The sequence below is a fragment of the Odocoileus virginianus genome, chromosome 2, assembly GCF_023699985.2.
Source record: "Odocoileus virginianus isolate 20LAN1187 ecotype Illinois chromosome 2, Ovbor_1.2, whole genome shotgun sequence".
Classification (NCBI taxonomy): domain Eukaryota; kingdom Metazoa; phylum Chordata; class Mammalia; order Artiodactyla; family Cervidae; genus Odocoileus; species Odocoileus virginianus.
Window position 1 is genome coordinate 89,697,487 of NC_069675.1, and position 27,458 is coordinate 89,724,944.

Consider the following 27,458-nt stretch of genomic DNA (forward strand, 5'->3'; position numbering starts at 1 on the left):
TTTATCAATACTTTCCCACTATTCTTTATCTATTTATCACACTGATTTAGAATTGAAAGGCTGAGAGAAAAATTCTATAATTTCTATCCTCAATTTACCAGTTGTAGTCAGGAAGATCCCCTGAAGAAGGAAATGGCAACCCACTCCAGTACTCTTGCCTGGAAAATCCCATGGACAGAGGAGGCCTGTAGGCTACAGTCCATGAGGTCACAAAGAGCCCTACACGACTGAGCAACTTTAATAACTAATAACTAGTCAAAATAAATGTTCTTAATCCTACTAATACAATGCAGTCAAATGAGCTTCATCTTTCAAAGTAAACTATATTCTTACTCCAATCATAGTGACATTGCTCAAAACAGTAACTCTAAGTTTAGCTAGGCATAAATAGTTTCCTAGTTCTCACTCAGCGTTATCTCACTTTTGCTGCAGCACTGGGAGCACTGCTGTAATAGCTGAAGGGTCTTTCTCCCATTAGGCCAGTATTCATTCAATACCCAATGAGCATGTACTACATGTAAGACACTACACTGGATCCTGGGAGTCAACAAGGAAGATGCAGTTAAAAATACCTTTGGAAGACATTCTCCTGCACTCTTTCTTCTACATCAGGCTTTTTAAACACCTGAAAAAATGACATTTTACGACTTCCCCAGAGACCAAAAAAAAATAGTGTTTATTTCTGAATTTAGAAAACTAAACCAACACATGAAAAAGATGACATATCACAATCTCTAAAACAGAGGTTTTTTTAAAAGGCTTGTATCCCTTTTTAAAGGGATCCTGAACAGCTCTCTCCCGTTTCTCTGTTCAAATCATTATTCTTCTACTGTCTCTTCAAATTTAACTCAGAAAAATCCCACATTTACTTCCTTGTTTACAGTCATATAAACGAGAAAACCCAAAGAATACAATATACCAAGTGTAACCCAGTTGGATGGGACCCTGGACTTATCTGGGCACTACAAGAAAAGTGTCACACAAAGGTCAGGTCACACTTACTTGGAATAGGTGTCTACGGCCTCTTCCTTCTTTACTTCTGTCTCACCCTCTGCTTTTGTGCCTTTACTTGTTTCATCCAGCCAATCTGAGACATGTTTAAGAGCACACTCAACAGTAGATACCATATTCTGAACAGCTTCAAGTTCCTCCGGAGATGGATAAATTGTCGAATGTTTCACCATAACATGGCGATCATCATTGGCAAAAGATCTGATAGATCTCTGTCAGAAGATGAAAGAAAACTATTACTTTGATAAAAGAAACGGTACCTGAAAAGGATGACTGACAAATATATTTTAGTCAAGTCACAGCTAATAACTGTTGTGATTAGCTATGTCAAACTGTTGTGAAACTGTTAACATTGAGACAACAAAAAAACTGCTCAAGAAAGGAAGTAAAAACCCATCCTAGTGAACGCCACACCAGAAAATCTTAAGCCTTTCATTCATGTTTTGGAAAAGTTCACACATGTCACATTCAGTATTATGTATTTTCCACCTTTTAGCTGAATAGATGTGTTTTCAATATCACATCAAAAAAGGTCATCTATATCACACATCACTGGCAAGAAACAGACACTTCCTAGTTTCAGCAGAGTATCTAGAAATGCATACAGGTGACTCATGATACACAGTCACTCCTTTCCAAACTGCTGAATACTTCTGCACTTTGAAAAGTTGAGATTTTGTAATATAATAATACAAAATACAAAGCTATGTGTGAACAAGACAGTAAAACTATGGGCCACATCAGAATATTACTTACTATTTGGCATTCAAACCTTTGGTGTGATGCTTTAATTTTTAAAATAGATTAGTAGGAGATATTCCAGCTTCCAAAATGGGGAAAATAAATATTGTAAAAGAATTAATTTCCCAAACTAATTTACAAATATGTACACATTCTCAATCAAAATTCCCTCAAGATACTCATTTTAGTACTTCACAAAAATAATTTTAAAGCTCATGGGGGTGAAGGGAGGGATCAATGACAGCATTAAGAACTATTCTACAAAGGTGGATGGGTGGTACCATTATGCTAAAATAAAATATCAAAAATTTATAAAGAAATAATTAAAATGACATGCTGGCCCAGAAATCAGTAGAGCAGATTACCACCTAGAAATAGAATGAATTTCATGAAAATTTAATAGAGTAGATCCTTCACACTCATCAGTCACACATCCAAAAATCTTTGAACATCTCCAAATTTACAAATACCATGAAGACACTTGTACCACTACACAGCAAAATGAACAAGCTACATTTAAAATGAATAAACCAGGAAAAGAATTTTCACCAACTATGACAAGTAATATATAAAAAGTATTTGTTTAAGTAGTAAGAATATCTAGACTGTAATAGATAAATAAGCTGAAGAGGCAAATAATTATTTCATATCAGAAGAAATACAAGTTATAGTGTTATTCATCACAGCTCACCATAAAACTAAGTGACAGAGAAAATCCATCCCAAGTTAAGTTTTCCCCACCATTCACAATTAAAATATTAGTAGAGTTCCTTCTTTGGAGAGCAAGTCAACTAAGTTGCCAGAACAAACCCTAGAACAAATTTCTTTTAATAAAATCTTTCTTAAAGAAATACCTTCAAAAGAAAAAAAAAAAAAAGAAATACCTTCAGACTTGCTAAACAACATATTTCAAAAACACAGATGATTAATATTTTGTGCTTTTCCCCATACTTATCTTTTTTTAAGCCTTTTCTCACTAACACTTGGCGGGGGCAGGGGGCGCGGAATCACATATCCTTCAGAACCAAAATGCAAGGCAAAAAAATTCAGCATATTTTACCAATTAAAAAATTAGGCAGGAAAGGTTATAACCTCATCTAATATCTCAAATTCAATTTAAGTATGAACTTTCCATAAAAACTAAGGTTTCCAGGATATTCAGTTCAGTATCCTCAATACACTCAATATTTGACCTTATTATTTTAAAATCAAAAGCACGTGAAAAGAAAAAACATGTCTTTTTCAGTTAAATACACACACATTTTACAAACTGCAAACCCTTCAAATCATTACTTAAAGAACTGGTTCAGGACTTTAAAACACTGAGCTTCAGGTAGTTCCGTTCAGTTCAGTTCAGTCGCTCAGTCAAGGCTAGAGAAAAATTACGTAATTTCAAGTTCAAGGGCACCTTAGCCATTTGTATCAGTTTGCTAATACCAGTTTTATTATAAAATATTATTTATGAGCATTCCCTCCTTTCTATTTAATAATTTATGGACTATAGGCTCATGGGGCTCCATCTTGTGGTTTAAAGGGCTCGTAATAAATCTGAACTCATTCGCTTTGCTTAAAGAGTAAAATGGCATCTTCAGCTGATGCACTGGAGCCAAAAATTAACACCACTGTTTTTACTTGCCTTCACTGTTAATAGTTTCAACTTTAAATGACTGAGCTCTTTGGTAACTAAATTAAGGAATTATAAATGATAACCTACCATGGTTTCCTATAGTATTTTAGCTTCTTCTTCCGATCCTTTCCCCTCTTTCTTGTCGTCTTCACTAGACACTGTTTTGTGTGACAGTACCTCCTCATAAGCCTGAGTCCCCTGATGGCTCAGAGTCAATATGGCAAAGATATCTGAAGGCTTGTTCTCTAGAGTACACTTGCAAGAGAAAAAGAAAAACAATTTTTCAAAAATGTTTATTTATGATTAGTTTCATATCAGAGGGTGAAACCCATAAACATATTACTGAATAAAACAGAACAATCTTTATAGTGGAAAATTACTTATTTTAAACAAAAGCTAAAACATCCTTTGAAGGCCTGGGCCCAAGAGCCTAAGTGATATGACCAGAGAAATAACTCTCTTGGTAGCCACAAAGTGGCAGACGACTGACTTGTACTCAATGAGATGAATACATTAACAAACAGAGATTCAGTAAAGAAATACAACAAGAAAATTTAATACTACTATTGGTGGGGAAAATGTTGCAATTAACCATGACATTTTCAACAGAAATTGGCATCAGTCAGGCCTATCTGAAAAGTAGATAAGGACACCTGGAAATATAACACCTTTGCTTGTAACCATGAGACTTTTCCATTTGACACTGCAATCAGACTTACAATATATGCTGGAACAACATCTCTTCTTTCATCATTTCAGGCCTGGAATTCCGCCTGCTTTGTGGGTTCTCCTCTCCTAGCTCCCCAGAGGCTTCAGTGCCCTGTCAGCCTACATGCAGCGCTAGGCCACCCTGCTGGTATTCACCCAATCCTTAGTTCACTACCCAGGAATGCCTGTCACCAGAATCCCAAGCATATCTATGCCCAGAGGTCTAAGACTTATTCTATTACCCCTATGTTCCACTTTTAATGAGACTTTATTCCAGGTAAGGTAAAAATAAGCTTTTCTGAACACTACTGAGGTCCTTATATACTAACAAGCCAGCTGTAAATTAAAAAAGAAGAAGAAGAAGAAAGAAAGGAAAACTAGAGACTATTAAAATAGAACATATACATTACATGACTATCAGGAGAAACACACACCAAAGAATACATAAACACCCACAAGAAACCGCTTCCTCTTCATCTCAGTGTTGTGTGTGTTGTGCTGCATTGTGTGTTCAGTCGTGTCTGACTCCCTGCAACCCCATGGACTGTAGCCCACCAGGCTCCTTTTGTCCATGGAATTTTCCAGACAAGAATACTTCCTTTAAATTTTCCCTTAAATAAGGAAATCCCCCTTTTACTTTTATCTACAATAATTTCCTAACAGTTACTCTCTTAAAAGAAAAAAAGATCCTTTTTGAATTTTTAGGAGTCAAATGATACTAAGTTGTGACCTACATGCAACACAATTCACATCTTATAACCAACTTCCCCGACTCTGACTTACAAAATCCACCTGAAATAAGCCAGTGAAGATTGAGTTTTTTAAGTTACCTAGTAACAACTAATTATGGAAAGATTGACAGTAGGAGGAGAAGGGGACAACGAGATGGGATGACATCGCCAACTCAATGGACATGAGTTTGAACAAACTCTGGGAGATAGTGAAGGACAGGGAAGCCCAGCGTGCTGCTGTGCATGGTGTTGCAAAGAGTCAGACACAACTAAGCGACTGAACAAAAACAATAGATGGAACCTACTCTGATTATTCCATCTATCAAATCAAAGTAAAGAGGGAACATACATATACTGCAAATCACAGGGTCCTTTTATACAACAAAGACACAAACTAAAACATGATCAATGGCAAGAGACATTTCAAAGACCACCCTGTTACTAGAATTTTGTCTTTTGTATAAAGATCATAATATACTGTTTAGAGTTTTTTGCATTTCCCATTTCCAACCTCACTCCATTCTAGAGGATTCAACCATTCAGTACTTGGTTGTGAATCCTGCAGCCAAAGACTGCTGTACATTTACATGAGAAATGAAAACAAAATCCACAAGCTGCTCTCTATAAAAAGGTAAAACCAGTAAGTCAAACATATTATGAAAGTTGGTTGAAAACAGAAAAAGAGAGAAGAATGTAAAAAGCTGATGTAAAAGTAAAAAGTAAAAGTTGATGTAGTGGGACGTGCCTGGTGCTCTTGTGGTTTAAGAATCAACCTTGCAAAGCAGGGGATGCAGGTTTGGCCCCGGGTCAGGGAACTAAGATCTCGCATAAAATGGAGCAACTAAGCCCATGTTCTGCAAGTACTGAGCCTGGGTGTTCTGTCCATGTGCCACAACTAAGAACAAATGCAACCAAATAAATCTTTAAAAAAAAAAAGAAAAGCTGACATAGTGGAGAAATTATGGATCACCAATAGCACTTTTCAGTCATTAGTATGGAGAGTAAACACCCTACCCAAACATCAAGCTCTGGGCCCATATTTGCCACTTTTATTCAACATGTTTTGGAAATCCTAGCCACAGCTATCAGAGAAGAAAAAGAAATAAAGATAATTCAAACTGGAAAGGAGCAAGTAAACCTGTCACTATCTGCAGATGGCATGGAAAAAAGCCTACACACATGGAAAAGCCTACACATATCACCAGAAAACTATTTTGTTGTTCAGCCACTCAGTCATGTCCAGCTCGCTGCAACCCCATGGACTGCAGCAACACCATGCCTCCCTGTCCTTCACCATCTCCCAGAGCTTGCTCAAACTCATGTCCATTGAGTTGGTGATGACATCCAACCATCTTTTTGTCTGTTGTCCCCTTCTCCTCCTGCCTTAGGGTCTTTTCCAGTGAGTCAACTCTTCACATTAGGTGGCCAAAGTACTGGAGCTTCAGTTTCAGCATTAGTCCTTCCGATGAATATTCAAGGTTGATTTCCTTTAGGATAGACTGGTTTGACCTCCATGCAGTCCAAGAGACTCAAGAGTCTTTTCCAACACCGCAGTTCAAAAGCATCAATTCTTCTGCACTCAGCCTTCTTATGGTCCAACTCTCAAATACAAACATGACTACTGGGAAAACCAGATTTGACTATATGTGACCTTTGTGGGCAAAGTGATGTCTCTGCTTCTTAATACACTGTCTAGGTTTGTCATTATTGTTCACTATATTAAAGATGGGCAAATATAAAATAAGAAAAAGACATCTCACTGATATACCAAGAGGATTAGTTTAAGATAAAGAGATTTACTAGTAAATACATACTTATTTATCATCTATTCTGTACTTGGTACTGTGCTTGATAGTACAAGGCATACAAAAATGAACCAATCAAGATACATTAAAACAGGAGCAAATACATATAAATTCAATAATTCTTCCAAATCCCTTCAAATAAACTTTTCCTACATGGTGGCATTTTCTGTACAATAGTAACTTAAAAAAAAATACTGAATTTCAGTATTTTCCTCTGGAAATTTCCTTTTATTTTCTATATTAAAAAGGCACATATGAGAAAGCTAAACTGGAAAACCCATAAATTACATATACCTACTCCAAAACTCCAGCTTTTCATTCCTACCTGGAAACACCTATCATGATGGAAAAGTTCAATCCCACCACATCATTTGAAGCCTTGCAACACTGGGCACAGGCAAAAACGTCCCTACTCAATTAATAGTGTAAACAAAGATAGCAGGACAGCTGCACTCCTAACATAAAATGCACTGCGCAAACCAGCTAAGTCAATCAGAAAGCTTTCTGAACACTTATTATCAGGGAGCAGAATGGAAAAGATGTTATCAAGTAACCCATTCAAGGAAGTGGTAACTAGAAAACACATCTCCTCACTGAAGGCACACACGCTAGCCCTTCCCCATTCCTGACAACAGGGACAGAACGACAGAGCTGTACCCACCAGTCAGATGACTCATTTGGTTAAAGAACCAATAATTCAGTGCATCTCAAGAAGTCTTCATTGCACATCTATAATAAGCCAACCACTGCTCTAGGTGCTTAAATTGGATCAGTGAACAAAACAGACAAAAATTCCCACCCTTCTAAGTCCAGAGTGGGGGAAACAACCAAAACACAATAAATGTAAAAATAAGTAATCTAAACAGTATGTGAGAAAGTGTGAAGTGCTATGGGGAAGAAAGCAGGGGACAGCATAAATACGTGCAGATACTACACAGAGGAGGGTAGGATTATGGTTAGTCTTCATTGAGAAGCTGATGCCTGAGTAAACCTTGATGGGGAAAGGGCATGAGCCATACAGAGATCTCAGGAATGAGTATTCCTGGCAGGGGAAAAACAATGTGCCTGGTCAGATGGAGACACAACAAGGAGACTACTGTGGTTGGAAGGCTGAAGCGGGGTGCATGAGGAGAAAAGGGCAGTGAGGACTCCGGGTGGAAGTAAGGGACCAGACCACACAGGGCAGAAGCTGGCAAACTTTTTCTTTAATGGACCAAATAAAAAGTACATTAGGCTTTGGAACCAGGTGGTCTCTAACTAACTCTGCCTCTGTAGTGCACATGTAGCCATAAGACAGTATGCAAACAATTGGGTGTGGCTGTATTCCAATTCAACTTTTATTTATAGGCACTGAAATTTCAACTTCATCTAATGTTCATGTCACAAAATACCACTTTTTTAACCATTTAGAAACATAAAAATCGTGCTCGCTTCGGCAGCACATATACTACAAAAACATAAAAATCATTCTTAGCCCACAGCTCATACAAAAACAGGCAGCGGATCAAAGTGGTCCCAGAGCCACAGTTTGTCAACTCCTAATACAGGAGATCTTTCTAGTCACTTCAAGGATTATGGCTTCTACTGAGTGAGACACCCTTAGACTGCTTTGAGTAGAGAAGGGACAATATCTGACTACGTCTTAAAAAGATCACTATGATTGCTATGTTGAAATACATAGTAAAGAGGGCAAGAATGGGAGGAAGGGTGTATCACTAAGAGAGTTTAGCAATCAGAGTATGGATACATTCTGAAGGGAAAGATGGCAGGTCTTCCTAGTACAATGGATGCAGAGTGGGAGTGAAGTGGAAGCCTCAGGACTGATTTCACGGTTTTTGGTTTGAGTAACTGAGTTATGGAAGGTGCATGCAGAAGAGGTTTTGGGATAAAGATCAGGAATTCAGTTTTGGACATGTTGAATTTGAGATAATTATTAGATAGCCAAGTAGGTAACTGGATATGAACCTAGAGTTGAGAAGAGAGGTCTAGATTAGGATACAAATTTGGGGTTTTTCAGCATATAGGTAGTATGTAAAGCCACAAGATCACCAAAGGGTGATAATTAATGAACATGGAAAAGGGAAAAGAGTCACAACTAGAATCAGTGAAGTGGCCTGAGAGATAGGAAAATGAAGACTACGCTGTTTGAAAGTCAAGTAAAGAAAACATAAATGAAGCAAGCTCCTGATACAGCGTAAGAATGGAAATCCTGAGTCTCACTCCTTCTTTTACTACTAAGGATGTTTATAATTCAAAGATTTGAAAGTCTTGTACACTATTGTGTATCAGTTCAGTTCAGTCGCTCAGTCATGTCCGATTCTTTGCGACCCCATGAACTGCAGCACGCCAGGCCTCCCTATCCATCATCAACTCCCGGAGTCCACCCAAACCCATGTCCATTAAGTTGGTGATGCCATCCAACCATCTCATCCTCTGTCATCTCCTTCTCTTCCTGCCCTCAATCTTTCCCAGCATCAGGGTCTTTTCAAATGAGTCAGCTCTTCGCATCAGGTGGCAAAAGTATTGGAGTTTCAGCTTCAAAATCAGCCCTACAAATGAACACCCAGGACGGATCTCCTTTAGGATGGACTGCTTGGATCTCCTTGCAGTCCAACAGCCTCTCAAGAGTCTTCTCCAACACCACAGTTCAAAAGCATCAATTCTTCGGCGCTCAGCTTTCTTTATAGTCCAACTCTCACATCCATACATGACCACTGGAAAAACCATAGCCTTGACCAGACGGACCTTTGTTGGCAAAGTAATGTCTCTGCTTTTTAATATGCTGTCTAGGTTGGTCATAACTTTCCTTCCAAGGAGTAAGCATCTTTTAATTTCATGGCTGCAGTCACCATCTGCAGTGATTTTGGAGCCCAGAAAAATTAAGTCAGCAACTATTTCTACTGTTTCCCCATCTATTTGCCAGGAAGTGATGGGACCCGATGCCATGATCTTAGTTTTCTGAATGTTGAACTTTAAGCCAACTTTTTCACTCTCCTCTTTCACTTTCATCAAGAGGCTCTTTAGTTCTTCCTCACATTCTGCCATAAGGGTGGTGTCATCTGCATATCTGAGGTTACTGGTATTTCTCCCAGCAATCTTGATTCCAGCTTGTGCTTCCTCCAGCCCAGCGTTTCTCATGATGTACTATGCATAGAAGTTAAATAAATAGGGTGACAATATACAGCCTTGACATACTCCTTTTCCTATTTGGAACCAGTCTGTTGTTCCATGTTCAGTTCTAACTGTTGCTTCCTGACCTACATATAGGTTTCTCAAGAGGCCGGTCAGGTGGTCTGATATTCCCATCTCTTTCAAAATTTTCCACAGTTTATTGTGATCCACACAGTCAAAGGCTTTGGCATAGTCAATAAAGCAGAAATAGATGTTTTTCTGGAACTCTTGCTTTTTTGATGATCCAGCAGATGTTGGCAATTTGAGCGCCACTGTGCACAGTTTTGCCTCCAAACCCTCTCCCACTCCTTCAGGACTTTATTACTACTTAGGCCACCTCTAACTCCTGGCATAATTTTTCGTAATTTCCATAACCAGATAGATGACCCTTCTAAAACTCTGAACTCTCTGTTGCTTCTACTCCATTCCTCCAATGTTCTCATCTCCTTTCCTACCCCAGGCACCCACTCCCCACCAGGGCCCACAATCTACTAACCCCAGCACTTTTCAGAGTCCCTCCACCCTTTGCATGCCCTCATTTTTGTCTTTATTCAATTGAAGTTACACAATCCATCATACATCACTCACTTTCACCAGCAATCCCCTTTGTTATCCTATCCTGGCAAAATCCCAACCCTTTTAACTATACCCCACCAGTAACACTGGAAATTGCGGCGGGTGGGAAGGGTTGGTGGATCACACAATAGTGTTTGTTTGCTTTTCCAAATTCATGATCTAACCTTAAAAGGAATAACCAATAGTTTCCAATCCAAGCAGGGGTGGTACTGCAACCTTCAGGGATTTACAAATGTGAGGTAAAGTGTTCTGGCTGTCACAAGATAGAACCCTGGCATTTGCTAAACATCCTGCAATGTCCAAGGAGACTCAATGAAAACAAATATTTACTTCCCACTTTCCTAAGTATAATTTCACAACTTCTCTCATCTCTTCACATCTATATCTTCTTCCCATATCCTCACATTCCTTCTGCTTCCTTTACTGTTGTTCTTCGGTCACTAAGTCCTGTCCGACTCTTTGCGACCCTATGGACTGCAGCACATCAGGCTTCCCTATCCTTCACCATCTCCTGGAGTTTGCTCAAACTCATGTCCATGGAGATGGTGATGCCATCCAAACATCTCATCCTTTGTCACCCCGTTCTCCTCTTGCCTTCAATCTGTCCCAGCATCAGGGTCTTTTCCAGTTAAGTCAGCACCTTACATCAGGCAGCCAAAAGTATTAGAGCTTCAGCTTCAGCATCAGTCCTTCCAATTGAATATTTGGGGTTGATTTCCTTTCAGATTGATTGGTTTGACTGCTTCCTACGTCAAGCAAAATATCAACCATGCTGTTTCTTTTCCCATATATTATTCTTTCCTTCCTGTTATTACAAATGAATTGTCCCTATTCCTATCTAATGGAAATCTCTCTACTCAAATCCTCTACATCCCATCCCCTCAAGAATATCACTCCAGGATTTCCCCAGTGGTCCAGTGGCCAAGACTCCATGCTTCCTCTGAAAGGGATACAGGTTGAATTCCCTAAGGGACATTTTGCATACCATGTTAGTTCTGCATGCCATGCAGGTGGTCAAAACAAAAAATCAAAGAAGAATATCACTCCAGTAATCATCCCTCTCCTCTCAAATAACTTTCCTTGATTCTTGCCTCCCCATGGCCTGTTTCTCTGCCCCTCTTAGGGCATGATTCTTTGAGTTTACACTTTGGTTTCCATTTTCTCTTCTCCCATCCTCTCTTAAACTCACCTCGATTAGCCTCTTACCCCAATGCTTCACTCAAATAGTTCTTGTCAGGTCCCATAGGACTTCCATGGTGTTTAGTGCCGTGAACAATTCTCAGTCCTTGCCTTAGTCTACCTTCAGCAACCGGTGACATAGCTGACTTCTCCACACTTAAACCTTTTGCCTCCCTTGGCTCCCAACCCAGTACACCTCTTCCTACTTCATAAATTACTCCTTCTTTCTAATCTCCACAATCTAAATGTTAGAATGCCTCTGGACACAGACCTCACCTTTAATCTCTTTACTATCTTAGACCATTCCCTTGGCAGGATCATCCAGGTTTGATGCTTTAAATACCATGTATACACTGAGGACTCTCAAATTTATACCTCCCTGAGTTCCAGACTCCATTCAAGTACATAACCAGCATACCCACCTGAATATCTAATAAACACCTTAAACTTAATGTGTCTCAAACCAACTCCTGATCTGTCCCTCAAAAAAACACAACAAACTTTACAAACAAAAAAAATCTTTACCACTCCTGGTCTCCCCTCTCTCAGAAGCCAATTACCCCATTCTCCAAAAGCTCAGGCCAAAAACTAAGGAGAGTCATCCTTGACACCTCTCTTCCTCTCACACCCACATCTAATCCATCACAGAACCCTTCACCTTTACCTTGTTCTCTTGTTTCCCCACCTTAAGTTCATTCTCAGTAAGAGCATCTACAATGTTCCCTTTAAAATTTAAATTAGGTCCTGTCACAGCCAAGACAAGGAAGCAACCCATATGTCCCTCGACAAATGAACAAATAAAAGAAATGTGGTACATATATACAGTGGAATATTGTCCTCAGTCGTTCAGTTGTGTCCGACTCTTTTGCGACCCCATGGACTGCAGCCTGCCAGGCTCCTCTGTCCATGGAATTTTCTAGGCAAGAACACTGGAACAGATTGCCATTTCCTACTCCAGGGAGTTTTTCCCACCTAGGAATTGAACCCACACCTCTTGGATCGCCTGCAAGTGGAGTCTTTACCACTGCACCACCTGGGAAGCCCACAATAGAACATTATTCAGCCAAAGAAAGAATGAAATGATGCCGCTTGCAGCAACACTGATGGACCTAGAGATCATCCTACTAAGAGAAGTCAGACAGGCAAAGACAAATATCATATGATATCACTTATAAGTGAAATCTAAAAAAATGATACAAATGAACTTACTATAAAACAGATACAGATTCACTTACTTGGAAAACAAACTTACAGTTACCAAAGGAGAAACGCTAGGGGGAGAAATAAATCAGAAGGTTGGGATTAATACATGCATACTATTTATAAAATAGATAACCAACAAGGACCTACTGGAGAGCACAGGGAGCTCTCCTCAGCGCTCTGGGACAATGAGAAAAGAATCTGAAGGATATATATACATATATATATGCATGACTGAGTCACTCTGCTGTACACCTGAAACACAACACTGTAAACCAACTATATTCCATTATAAAATAAAAGCTTTTTTAAAATTAGGTCATGTCATTTCTCTGCTCAGAACCTTCCAATGGCTTCCGGTTTCTGAGTAAACACCTAATAATGGCCTATGAATCTCCAATAATCTAATTCCCACTAACTTCTTGGTCTTATCCCCCCATCCAACTGTTTGTGACCCCATGGACGGTAGCCCCCAAAGGATCCTCTGTCCATGGGATTCTCCGGGCAAGAATACTGGAGTAGGTTGTCATGTCTCCTCCAGGGGATCTTCCCAACCCAGGGATCACACCCAGGTCTCCTCCATTGGTGGACTGGTTCTTCACTGCTGAGCCCTTGGGGAAGCCCCCCCCAATAACAATGTCTATGACCGAATCTAGATCTTCCTATAGCAAAAGCCTATAAGACAAAAGTCTACAGGGGTGACAGAACTTGGACGTTGATTTCTGCCAGGTTAGAGAAATTTGGAAAGCACCTTAGACTTTCCATAGATACCCCAACACAAATATTACTTGCCTTTTAATTTAAAATTGGAGTGTTTCTGAGGAGTATTGACTCCTGTAGTGTGCTTTGGGACCTTTCTAACAGTGACAGTGGCTTTAGCTTACACACTCTGATACTTTGAAAGTCTTTGGTTGTTCCCCTAGTCAAATTCTATGTAAGAATATGTCTCATTCCACTTTAAAAAAAACCTTATAATCCTTCTTGATGGGGGAGCTTCCTAGGGTCATATGTCCAATGTCAGTATTTAGTTTAAACTGAAATAGCTGTTAATCCCCAAAGGCTACAGCTGGAGCTAAGGTACTTTCCTATTTAAGAGGACCAACCAAGATCCCTTTTGTTTCTGAATATTTTAAATTTAAAAAATATTTTAAATTTACAAATATTTCATGCATACAGACAAAACAGAATGTTAACAAAAAACTGTATACTTACCACACACAGCTTTTCTTACTTATTAATGTTTTGCCAAATTTGCTTCAGATTGTTTTTCTAAGAAATAGTATCTCAGATAAGTACTGTGTGTATATCCCTCCCTGATCCCTCTTTTCCCAGGAATAACTACTCTTGAATTTTTTGTGTGTTGTGTTGGATGTTTATACTGAAAGAAGTGTGTGTGTTTGTATCTATAAATTATATGGAATATTTTATACATTTTCAAGATTATTAAAAAAAAGCCATCATTTTGTACTTATTATTTTGCAACTGTAACCTTTTCACTCAATCTTATTTTGAATTTAGATGGTAAAATGTATCACTGTAGTTCATTTACTGAATAGTTTATATCTTCATTTTCTTGTTGATGGACATTTAGGTTCCCAGTATTTTATGATTATGAAAAGTGCTGTAGTGAATATAGTTGTTATCTTACTGTGTTTTATGTATTGGAGTTTCTCAGAATAGTATTGTTGCTTGTAGTATATCCACATTTTTTACTATCAATTATTACTGAATTGCTTCCTTCACTGGTTTTATCCTTCTATAATTTTACCTGCTTTGGTTTGCACAGTTACATCGTGGATTCTCTAAAGCAGCCATGTTTGTTGTACTGAAGAAAATATGACAATCTCATTTTACTACAGATAAGCTGAAAGTTGTTTGTTTAGATTCTTGATACAATTTTTTCCTGTTTAAAAACCTTATTATAGAAATGTTCAAACCTTTACAACTAGAGAACCCCTGTGAAGTACAAAGAAAATGTCTGTCATCAGTTTTCAGTAATTATTAACATATGGCCAGCCTTACTTCACTCTCCTTCATCCCCTCAACTAGATTATTTTAGAGAAGATCCCAGATTTTCACTTCGTTTCATCTGTAAATACTTTACTATATACACTAATCTCTGCATAGTATATATCTACCACTCTCCCAAAAGAAACCCACACTTCATTATCAACCCCAGAAATAATTCCATAATGTTGTCAGCTTTTCAGCATTCAGATTTTTCAATTGTGTTTTTTTAGTTTTAGCTACACTATTTTATTTATTTTTAATTGAAGGATAATTGCTTACAGTATTATATTGGTTTCTACCAAATATCGACATGAATCTGCACTATTTGATTACACTGTGAAAATACATACTCTTAAGGAATACATTTAAGCAGTGTCATATAAAATATACTTGTAGATTTCCTGTTTGTCATGGAATCACGTTTTAAACAGATGGCACCTAAAAAGGATTCCAGGTGTAGTCTAACCCTTTTACTTTTGTAAATGAAAGCATTGAGGCTCAGTGAGGTTGAAATTTATTTAAAATTGGACAGGTTACTGTAGCAAAGTTGGAACTAGAAGGCACATCTTCTGTCTGACCCTAAATCTATTGCTCTTACACTAATTACACTGTGTTGCCTGTCTCGTGTTTTTCATCAGTTTTCTAAATCTAGCATTTTAGTATTTTTTCCAGTGGCTTTTCATAAATATTAGAATATTGTACTGTCTGTGCAGTACTAATCTTGTGATTTACAACAGGTTGTATTTTAAAGAGAGTTTGTGAAAGGGTTGAATTATAATATCAACACTTGTGCCAAAGATATTGAGCTGTTCTGAAAAGCTGCTTGTCTTTTCTGACCTAGATACACAGTTTCCAACTGTGGCAGAGTATGCCAGAAAGGGCGAATGAGTGCTAGCAAGAGGCTGGAAATTAAATTGTTATATTATTGATGAATCTGATATATTTCTTCATTTTTAGCACTGCTGTATATGAAAAATTTTCTGTATTGATGTAATACTTGAATTTATGCAGTTTTTGACATTTAAGACTTATTGTTTATTTTGCTAGGGTGAAAACAAAATGACTTCTTTTGTTTTAAAGTTGGTGATTTTTTTTTTAAACATTACTCCTTACTTATAACTAGATTGCAAGTTTTGAAGTCATTTTGCAAACCTAACTAGGGGAAATACTCTTGTCCATTCTGTCTCCAGATATGGTTTCTTTGTGATGCTCTGTTCTGTAGAATAACAAAAAGTCTTTTGAAAACCAAAGACAGTGTCTGAACCTTTTTTATTACCAAGGTGCTGGTTTACACTAAAGTGTGCTGTCTTGGGCACAGTAAGCAGAGAATACTGCTTACTGGCACATTCATTCCCCCACACCCCTTTGGTTTTTGATCGGAATTGTCCCCAAATCTGTAAATTCTAAAGATACTCTGATGACCTTCTATCACAGCCGCTTAGTGAGAAGACAATAAATAGGTACTGTGGCACATATAGTTCAGCCTTTACTTCAAGTTTGATCATGATCTAAAGAACTAGATCTGTTAAAGATCACTCTACAAAATTAAATATATACCTGCTCTTTAGACACAGTAGTATGAATTGTAAAGTTGCTAGAGACCCAGCCCCAATTCTAGGGATAGCTCTACCAATGTGTGATCACAGACAAATCATTTAACGTCTTTGTATATTTGTGCTTTCGCATTTTAGAAGTTTATAAAAAAATTTATAGCATTGTATTTTTTCACTAATTTTCAGGGCTGTTTTAAGAATAGAATGTGATGGTGTATGAGAAAATATTTTGAGAAATTCATTTGCGTTTCTCCTTGGGTGCCAAAACTGCTCTATACGTCCAAAACAAAGATTAAGCAAAGTAAAGATATCAAATGCCAGTAGTAAATCTTATATGGAGATAACAGGATCAGAGGTGTTTTGGAGGAGGGGTTGTTATTTTATATAGGATAATCAGAGTTGGGCTCATAATGAGGTGACATTTGAGCAGGCACCTGAAGAAGTAGAGGAATTGTGTGGATGTCAGGGATAAACTACTAATAGCTAGGCTTCAAGGGTGGGGATTGTGTGCGATGTTTGAGAAATAGCAAGGATAGTACTGTGGATGGAACACAGTGAGTGAAGAGGGGAGTGACGGCACATCACTTTGCCACAACAGTTGGCCAACACAGATCACACACACATTCTAATATGCTCCTCATTCTGCTTTCATTTTTCTAAACTATCTTCTTCCTTCACTGTTATTCTATCATTGCAATCTCAGGAATTTAAATGTCAGCTTTAACATGAACAGATATTGGCATATGAAATGAAAAAAAGGCAGAGGATTCCTTAAAAACAGAAAAGTGTTTACTACAAAATATGAGTATATTAAAATCTAGAACTTCTGTTCATCAAAAAAAACCACCCCCAAGAAAGTTGAAAGAATTAGCTACAAACTGGAAAGACTTCTGGAAAACATACATCCAACAGAAGTATCAAAAATATAGAAAGATGACTTAAAATCCAAAAGAAAAGCACAGAACAACACAGAAGAGGGAGGAGGAAAAAGTCATAACCTTTTCACAAGGGGGGAAACCACAAGACCAATAAAAATGAAAACCACTTTATATCCACTAAAAGCTTTAAAAATTAAGTCTGGCAATATTAAGTGTTGAAAAGGAAATAGATCCATAAAGTCTTTTATAGATACATGGGAAAAAATATTTGGTGTAATTTCCACAAATCAAATAATCTCGTACTCAGGGATTTGACTCCTAGGTATACACAAAGAGAAATACACACATACAGAGACAAGACATGTACATTAGCATGTTCATAGCAAAACTGTGCAAAAAAGCAAAATCCTGGAAAACATGCAAAATGCCCATTTACAGAAAAATAAATGAATACACTATGGTATATTAATGCATTGAACTTGTTATTCAGCAATGTGAAGGAACTATAGAGACATACAGCAATATGAATAAACCTCAGCAATGCAATATTAAGTAAAAATACTATGTCCCAAATGACTACATATAGAGTATCTTTTTTGTAAAATTAAAACCAAATAAAAAGATATGCTATCTAAGAATCTATAAAGATATGATAAAGTCATACACAAAACCAGAAACAAGGGAATGGTGAATACAGAATTCAAGCTGAGAATGCTACTGGAAAGGCACTGGGATGGGGTGGCTGGGAGAACCAATGAAGGGAGACTTCATAGGGAGAACCTATGAAGTCAGATGTAGGCTATTAAGGATTAACTTTTGTTCTGATGGTGGGTTCACAGAAGCTTATTACATTTTAAAAAATAATACAAACACAGGGACTTCCCTTGGTGGTCCAGTGGATGAGAATCCACCTACCAAAGCAGGAGTTGCTGGTTTGAGCCCTGGTCCAGGGAAACTCCACATGCCACACAGGAACTAAGCCCATGCGCCACAACTACTGAACCCTCGCTCTAGAGCCTGCAAGCTGCAACTACTGAAGCGTAGGCACCTAGAGTCCGTGCTCTGCTACAAGGGAGCCACTGCAGTGAGAAGCCCATGCACTGCAACAAAGAGCAGCAGAGTAGTGTCCACTCGCCACAGCTAGAGAGAAGACCATGCACGCAGCAACGAAGACCCAGCGGAGCCAAAAAAAAATAAAATTTTTTAAAAATAATAATACAGAAACAGACTATCCATTGGCAAATGAGAGCATGTCATAAACAAGGTTTATGTCTAATCCATTACCCAATTCAGTGCACTTATTCCACTTTTGAAAAAGCTTCTTGGCCTATGTTAAATTTTTTACTGAGTTTTGACCTTCCTAATTGGCAGATAGTTTTTTTATTTAAGTCAAATCCACTCAAGTGCAAACACTTATTGAACTGTTTTCCTCATGTGGATAATAAAAAAAATGAATTTCTGATATAGTATCTTAAGTTATTCTATTACTATGAATAAGTCACGTAACTATGACTTGACTCATGGTATATTCAGTACAACAGTATTTGTGAAACTGCAATGTAATAAGTGCTCTTAGCTTGCCACATACCGGAAAGGGAACAAAAACATCCATGACCCACAGAAAATATCCGTACTTTTCACAGGACGACTTCTTTCTCACCTGTCTCTTGAAATATAGATGCCAACTAAAGAGTCTTCTTACTCATAAATTGCACTTTCAAGTTATCCTGAGTAATTTTACCCAACCTATCATACAGAAAAAGACAGGTAAAATGCAAAATTTCTTCCTTAACACAGATTTTCTCAGTTATCAGAAAACTTAAAATTAGGGTTTTCATAGTAACTCAACAACTTAATAAACAAATGCATATGTATATATTTAATACTTCAAGAAAGAATACAAAGTATAAAAATAATTTCTTCTACTTAACCTCTACTCTGGCATGCTGCAATCCATGCGGTCACAGTTGGATTCGACTGAGTGACTGAACCCAACTGAACCTCTACTCTACATTTTGTAATTTCCAATTAATATGGTATTTATAGAACAATATATTCACCTACCTCTGACAGAGGTTCACAAAGACAGTATATAAATAACTGATAAACACTCATGAATAAATTATATTCAGATGTAAAAAGCATCCCCTCATATAAATTTCCAATGGGAAACAAACCTCAAACTTCTAAAACGATGTATTTTGTTATTAGCTGAAAAGGTTTAAAGTGTTCAACCATCTAAGTAATATTAAGCAGAGAGAGAGAAACAGACACACAAAAGGGAAAGACCAAGTAACACAACACAAGTAGTGATGTGAAAAATGAATTCAGTTGTTTCGTGAAGTGTTCACTCATCCATCCAAACACTCCCAGATCTCCTACGTTTTTGCAAGATGGAGTCCTCACATCACTATCAAAGATATTATCCTTAAATAAGCAGGATAAGAACATTAAAAGAAACACTGAAATAGGAATATTTCCTATTGACATTATCACTAGACAAATAAGACACTAATTAATGAATAAAGTTGCATCTTAATACACATTCCCTGACAACATTACCCAAAGCAACTTTTTTTTAATTGAAGTATAGTTGATTTACAAAGTTGTGTTAATTTCTGGTGTACAGCAGGGTGATTTAATTATTCATATATACTTTCCATATTCTCATTATAGGTTATTACAAGATACTGAATATAGTGCCTGGGCTATACAATAGGACCTTCTTATTTATTTTATACATAGTAGTTTGCACAAAGCAAGTCTTATAAAGCATTACACAAAGTAAATTCAGCATCACAGATAATCCTGTGTGGTTAAAAGTCTCATCATTTGACAGATGGAAAACAGAAGACTCAAATTAAATAACTCTGACAAGGTCATGCAACCAGTAAATGTCAGTGAGTAAACACAAACTCAGGTCTGCTGAACGACTTCTATTCACAGGAAACTAAAGAAAAAGAAGCAGAGTGTAAGTCAGGAGACCAGGGCTATAATGTTGGAATGGCCACTAACAGCATAAAGGCCTTTCCCTGGTCCTGTGGATTCTGCTTCCTGAAATCCTCTTGCCCTACATGCCTCACAAGGCTACTGTTAGGATCAACTGACTAACAGTTGTGGAAGCTGTACTCTGCGAAGTACAGTTATATAAAGAGGAAAGATTATCCTTCCAACCTAATGACAATGAGTCCTGAACTCAAGGGACAGCAATACAATACCATGGGCTTGTGACTGCTGTTCTGTTGGGTTTTTCGGTTTGGGGGGTTTTTTGCAACAAATTCTGCAAATCACAAAATCTAAATCACAATAATTCAATGTGTGATTCATAAATGGAAAAATACAACTAGGCTCATTTATTAAAACTTGGTATTTTATCAAGTCAGGAGAATGGAAAGGAGAAAATTTTCTGTCTGAAAAGACTTCCCCACCAATCCTTATCAGTGTTAATGATGATGCCACAGTAATAACAGCAAGAACTTTATGTATGCCAAGCACTTGGTTAAGCATCTTAAATGCATTACTTCATTCAATCCTCAAAACTCTCTATTGGAAACATGATCATATCAGTTTTACAGAGGAAACAATAGTCCAAAGGAGTGAAATAACTAATCTGAAATCAAGTACTAGTCACTGGCAAAGCAGGACTGGCCAGACCACCGATCTACAGAACTGGAGCTCTTTGTGGTTCACTCTGCTATAAATCATCTGCCAAAAAGGCCCACTGATCTCAAATGCTACCTCTCCAAGAAGGCTTCCTTCATCCCAAACAAAGTGTAAAACTAATACTCCCTCATATGCATCTGTTTGTGTGTGTGTGTGCATATGCACTCAGTCGTGTCCAACTCTTTGCAACCCCATGGACTGTAGCCCCCCCAGACTCCTCTGTCCATGGGATTTCCCAAGCAAGAATACTGGAGCCAGTTGCCATTTCCTTCTCCAGGGGATCTTCCCGACTCAGGGATTAAACCCGTGTCTCTTGTGTCTCCTTCACTGGCAGACAGATTCTTTACCACTGGCATCACCACTGGTGCTACCTGGGAAGCCTGCCATATACATATATATAAATATACATACACACAGTTATATAAACACACATATAAAATAATAAGCATGTAACTGAGTCTTGGGTTCCTCATCCTTGAAGAACTATCTGCTTCAACAAGACTTGTTTTGAAACTAAACAAGAATGTCTTTAAAGTGCTTAACAGAAACATGACGTTATTTGGCCAATCCCATAGGGTGAGTGACAGAGCTAAGATATGAATTCACATTTATTTATGCTTAATAACTAATGTTATTAAATCAGTTGCCTGATTTCAAAGCTTAGTGCTCTTGGTACTATTTATTAGCTCACCCAATCTCTGAGCCTCTCAGATATTAAGTCTTAAGGCTGGAGTAGGTTAAATCATGCCAATCCCATCTGCTATTTGGTCAACAAATATTTATTGTAACCAAATTTTTAAAACTCAATACATACACTGCTGATAATGTTCTAAACCTCTAAGAAGAGAAGGCCCTCAGCTTCCAAGAGTGATCCTGGACTCTCATCTTCCAAGGCACAAAGTAGACCTAGTCCCCAAACTCCATGATGCTGACAGAAAGAAAGGATCTCTGAAATTTGATTTCCCACCTCTCTGCTAGAAATATCAACCAAGCCCACTGAGTAACCTATTTTCAGAAATAAGATGCTGAACTCTTGGAATGAAATTTTCAAAATACCATCCCTAACTTCTTAAACCCTCTACTCTCTCTATAGACTCAGCTTAAACAGCACCTCATGCAGGAAACCCTCCCCAGTCTTACCCTCCACCACTAATCCTTCTCAACCCTTGGCCAAGCTTGGACTGACTACACTGCACTCCGCTACAGTAGCTGTGCCTCCTGGCTCACCACTTAGCTATTCTGTAACTACACATTCCTTGAAGGCAGATATCCTCTGCTGTATTTCTAGAGTATATCACAGTGCTGGATAGTAAGGTATCAAACATTTGTCAAATGAATAAATGACTAATGACCCAATTATGATTCCCAGTACTTCTGGTGGGGCACATGAACAGCTCCCCATCATCATTCTACATAGCTGCAGCACAGCTAGACTGATCATTTAAAACAGACAACTTGCCACAGGGCTGTCTCTCTACCAGGCTCTAGGCAAGCAGCTGCGAAGACCACAGCTACTATGCACCCTTTGGTTTCTAAGAATTAAATCCAAGCTCTTTTTTTTTTTTTAATCCAAGCTCTTAAGAGTGTGTTTCAACTGAAATGTTGACCCTGATTCATCCCAGGAGCTTCATTCCCAGATAATTCATTTAAGGAACTATTCATATAAATTATAGGGACTTCCCTCATAGCTCAGACGGTAAAGAATCTGCCGGCAATGCAGGAGATCTGGGCTCGAATACTGCTACTGTATCATACACAATTACATGACCAATCCTCTAAAATCATCACCTTGACAGTTAAGCCTCCATTTTTGATCCCTTATGTACCACAGACTGTACAAAGGCACTAATCATATACTTTAATATTTATATCAGCCCTACAAGGTAAAAAGCATATGATCAGTCTCCATTTTAAGGTTGAGGAACTGAGACTGAGATGGTTAAGCAAACTATCCAACAGTATCAAAAGGCAAATCTACAGTTTGAACCCAAATCTATTAGATGCACCCAAATCCATGGGTCCCTAAACTAAACCACGCTCAAGCAAAAGATAATCTGCTTTATCTGCTTCACAAGATATTGTCAACCAATGAAAAATTAAGCTAATGAGTCTGAAAGATACAAGTGCAGGTAGGCTCTCCATTCCCTATTATATATAGATAAGAACTCAACCCAAAAGACAAAAGGGGCTTCAAAAATCAAAACTGTCATGATGAATAAAAGTTATACAATTCTAAATGACACTGTCATGAGAAAATTTAAGTCACTGTTACAAGATGGCCTTTTTCAAAAACAGTTATTCAAAATGACAGAGCAGAAGGATAAAATGAACATCTGTTAACAGGGTGGTTAAAGGTTAGGGAAGTAGACCAGAAGAGAAAGAGAGGAAAAAAAGTCTCTTATTCCAAAAATAACAGGCCACATGCAAAATTAGTCCCTTGCCAACTTATAAGAAACATAACGAATAAGGAAAATGTAAAAATCTTTACAGGAATTCTTTTATAAAAAAAATTCTCAACTAAAACAAAAAGATTCAAACCATTAGCAATTAGACAATCTAAGAAACAGCACCTTGTATGCAGTTCCCCTAGACTTACAGCACCTATGAGCACAAGTACAGTAATTTTTCTAGTGAAATCATTCCAATCAATGCACTTGTTGTCATTTAGCTGTTCAGTCATGTCCAACTCTTTAGCGACTCCATGGACTGAAGCCTGCCAGGGTCCTCCGTCCATGGGATTTTCCAGGCAAAAATACCAAAGTGGATTGCCATTTCCTCCTCCAGATGATCTTTTCCACCCAGGGATTGAACCTGCATCTCCTGCACTGGCAGGCGGATTCTTAACCAGAGTCACTGGTGAAACTCCCAGTCAACACACAGCAACATAATCGTTTATAATAAAGTCACTAGATAAAGTTAAGCCTCACTTACAATTACAATTAGGTACTTCCTGGGTTATCATCACTGAAGACTTCTGATTTAATGATAAACTATTCTAACCTTAAAAGAAATATGTAAGTGGTGTCCAGTCTTAAATTATTTCCCATTCTCTTATGACAATAATTGGAAGACACTGGTATTTTAATATTGCAAATCCACACTACTTCTCTGACATATGTTTACTTTTCTTCTTCTTAAAGATTAATGACCCTTCACTTAAATGTATTTCTAGTCTGTCAGTCCTGATGCTTGAATGGCTTTATAATATCCCTTGGAATAAAATTTTAACAGAGAAGGCAGTTTTTTCTTCTTTATACCTGCGGCAGAAGCTTAGTTAGCACCCTCAGGTTGCACACAATTTCCTGAAAAAACTAAGTCAAAGAGATAATGTTTCTAAGTTCAGCAACAGCAAATTCCTCTACCTTTCTTATGGTATCTTTATAGCTTCCTTCTATGATACACTGTTTCATCAGAGGTTTAACTAACACTGTCTCCTCCCCTCTCTTCTGACTACAGATTCTTAACATAGAATGTTTTCTTCACTCTTATTTTTAGTGACAAAATGAATTAACTGAGGAGTAGATTAGGAATGATATACATGTAATCAAAAATGATACAATGGGGAAATAACCTAAGTGAATTATATAGTTCATCTACATACACGGATACAATTTTAAAGGTTTTATGTTCCCTATATCTAGCTGCATGCATGCTCCATCACTCAGTTGTGGCCAACTGGACTATGGCCCACACACCAGACTCCTCTGTCCATGGAATTTTCCAGGCAAGATTACCAGAATGGGTTGCCATTTCCTACACCAGGGGATCTTCCTGACCCAGGGATAGAACCCAGGTCTCTTGCACTGGCAGGTGGATTCTTTACCACTGTACCATCTGGGAAGCTCCTATATCTAGAAGAAGGGGTATAAAAACACAACTAAATTATTTATCCTGGGGAATTCTCTGGTGGTCCAGTGGTTAAGATTCTGTGATTCCACTACAGGTGGAGCGATTTCAACCCCTAGTTGGAAAAGTAAGATCCTGCATGCCATGTGAGGTGGCCAAAAAAATTAATAATATTATTTATCCTATACACATTCTACTGATGACTGGAATTGTGATTAACCCTATGCTAAGCACTGGTTACTAACATGCACAATTTCATTTAATAACAATATTAATAAAATCACACTTAAAACTTAAATCATGCTTACTATGTTTCAAGTACTGTTCTAATAAATACACTGCACATAGTTATTTAATCCTCAGGACAACCCTATGAAGTACTATTATTCTTTTGAATTCATAGGAAACTGAGGCTTTAAAAAGTTAACTTATTCACAACTGTAAGTGAGGAAGTGACAGAGCCATAATTGAAATTTAGGTTAGAACTTGGAATCAAGCCAATCTCTTATCCTGTAATAACATTCTCTACTTTCCTTGTATTACCCCACCCCCAAACAATTCTTCAAAGATTCTCTGTGACCTAAAAGATAAAGAACAGGAATTTATAGCTCTCCATAATGAGGTACCACTTTACATACAACCTTATCTCCAACAATATTTATAAACTTCAGCTAGAGTCAAATCAACCTTACTGCCATCTCCCAAATCCATCATTCAGCCCTGCAAGCCTTTTTTCATGTGATTTACCCCTGATTAAAGCAGCCTCTACAATCTCTACCCTCAACAAAGTTTACACTCTTCCCAGAGTTCAGATAAAGTTCCAGCCCCTTCACAGGACCTGACACCTCCAGTGAATTGTGAAATTCCCTTTGCATAAAATCTTGCAGTAATTATTGCAAGTTATCATCATTTTAGCTATTAATCATTTACTATCTCACATTGCAAACTGAATGATTTGGGCATACTTTTCTATAAACGGAGGATCAGAAATATGTCTCAAAAATCTGGTATTCACCTTGATTCATCACATAGTGCCAGGAGCTGTTTTGGGGGGGTCCCGCCCATGATGAGGTCATGAAGAAAATACCAGGCAGGCAAGGCCGTCTGGGACCCCATCCATGACGAGGTCACGAGGAAAATACCTGACAGGCAAGGCCGTCTAGGATAAGGGACCCTCCAGGTTGGCCTCGGCCTCTACCCTACCCTATATCCTCCCCCGTTTTCTGCTGTTGTTCTTGTTTGCCCTGCTGCGGATTCTTGTGTTGCCTGCCGAGAGCTCTCCTGCTCCTCTTTCACTGAATAAAGACCAACTTAAAACTCTAATTAATAAATCTCCTGGACGCTGGTACCCTATGAAGGGGCCAGGGATGAAGGAAATGCTTCAATTCTAACCCTTTTGCTGGCATTCTGGCTTGTTTGATAAATGTGTGCTCTCATTGCACAAAATGCTCATGACTGTTCTAAACATCCTAAGTACAGTACGCTAACAAAAGAAACTATTAAGCATAGGCCCCTTCGTGGGGTGAGAAAAGCTCCACAAATATTATAGCCACAAATGTGCCTAATAGAAAATAGTTTAGATAGAGATTAGCTGGCGACTTCTTGCAGGTAATTAACTTTTAGACTAAGAGACTGTTTTGTGCCATATCTGCTGTTTTTGCAATTCTTTGCATTTCTGTTCTGTGAAAATGTAATCCTATCTAGTTCCCTTGGAGATGACACCTAATAGAAAGAAAATAGATTAACCACAAAAAAGACAGGGTCGGCTACTGAAGTTGCTTAAAGTTGCACCAGGTGCAAACCATAAATTGTCAACAGGCCTGAAAGCCAAAAGATATTATACATAGAGATTAACCATTAAAAAGGCCCTAATAGGCACAGAGCCCTTTGGGGGGTGAGGAAGCCCTATTAGAAAATACAAAAAACATTGTTTTAAAAGTGGTTATTAGATCAATGTTTGATTGATGTTAATGTGCTGAGGTTGCGCAGTGGAAACTATTGCTAATATAGTTAAAGATATAGTAAAATAAGAGTTTAGCCCTAGTGTAAAAACAGTAAGATAATTGTTAATTTTAACCAAGAGTGCTAAACAGGGGCTGCCTCACCAGAGCCACAGAGTCTTTGTGTGTTAAACTTTTTAGATAAATTTAGCTGAGAATTTCTGCAAAAGACTGTCTTTTATGCTAACAGGATTGTATTTCTACTATGTTACAACCTGCTGTACCATGAGACTGCCACTTTTCTGTTTTCTGCTAAGCTCAAGGCCAGGAGATAATGTACAAAAAGTCTATGGGAAAAGACGCTCATATACAAAAATATACAGAGCACACCTGGTTTCGTGAAGGACAAGCTGATATAATGTTAAACTAAGTCTGTGTGCTTATCTGCCCCTTAGAAGTGTACCAACTTAGGGTATAAAGGCTACGGTCAAAAAATAAAGCAACTGCCAGACTCTGTTGCATATTCCTGGTCTGGTCTCTTTCTTTCTTTCTCTCTCTCTCCCTAGCAGGCTTGGCCCTATCAAGGCCGGTCCTACGTGTCTCTCTCGCCGATGCCGTTCATCCTGAGGGTTCCCCTGGATCCTGCTGGGGCTGGACCCTGGCAACATAGTATTATACATATAACAGAAACACAATAAATACCACTGGAAAGGTAAATATGTGCTTTTATTTAGTGAGAGGCGGTAAGACAAAGTGGGAAAAGAACAGATGTTGACACTCAACAGACCTGGATTTTAATCTACTATCTGCTAGCTGTTT

General features: G+C 38.1%; 1 protein-coding gene across 9 annotated transcripts in view; it reads right to left on the reverse strand.

Annotated features, from left to right (window-relative positions):
• Positions 1-27,458, reverse strand: part of STRBP (spermatid perinuclear RNA binding protein) — a 169,086-nt gene that overhangs the window by 74,322 nt on the left and 67,306 nt on the right. For all 9 annotated transcript variants that reach the window (XM_070452407.1, XM_070452404.1, XM_070452405.1 and 6 more), the window contains 2 exons: positions 3,467-3,634; positions 1,003-1,223 (listed from right to left, as the gene is read on the reverse strand). In XM_070452407.1, the coding sequence (XP_070308508.1) occupies positions 1,003-1,223; positions 3,467-3,469 (224 nt within the window). In that variant the 5' untranslated portion in view covers positions 3,470-3,634. The remainder of the gene's footprint in view (positions 1-1,002; positions 1,224-3,466; positions 3,635-27,458) is intronic.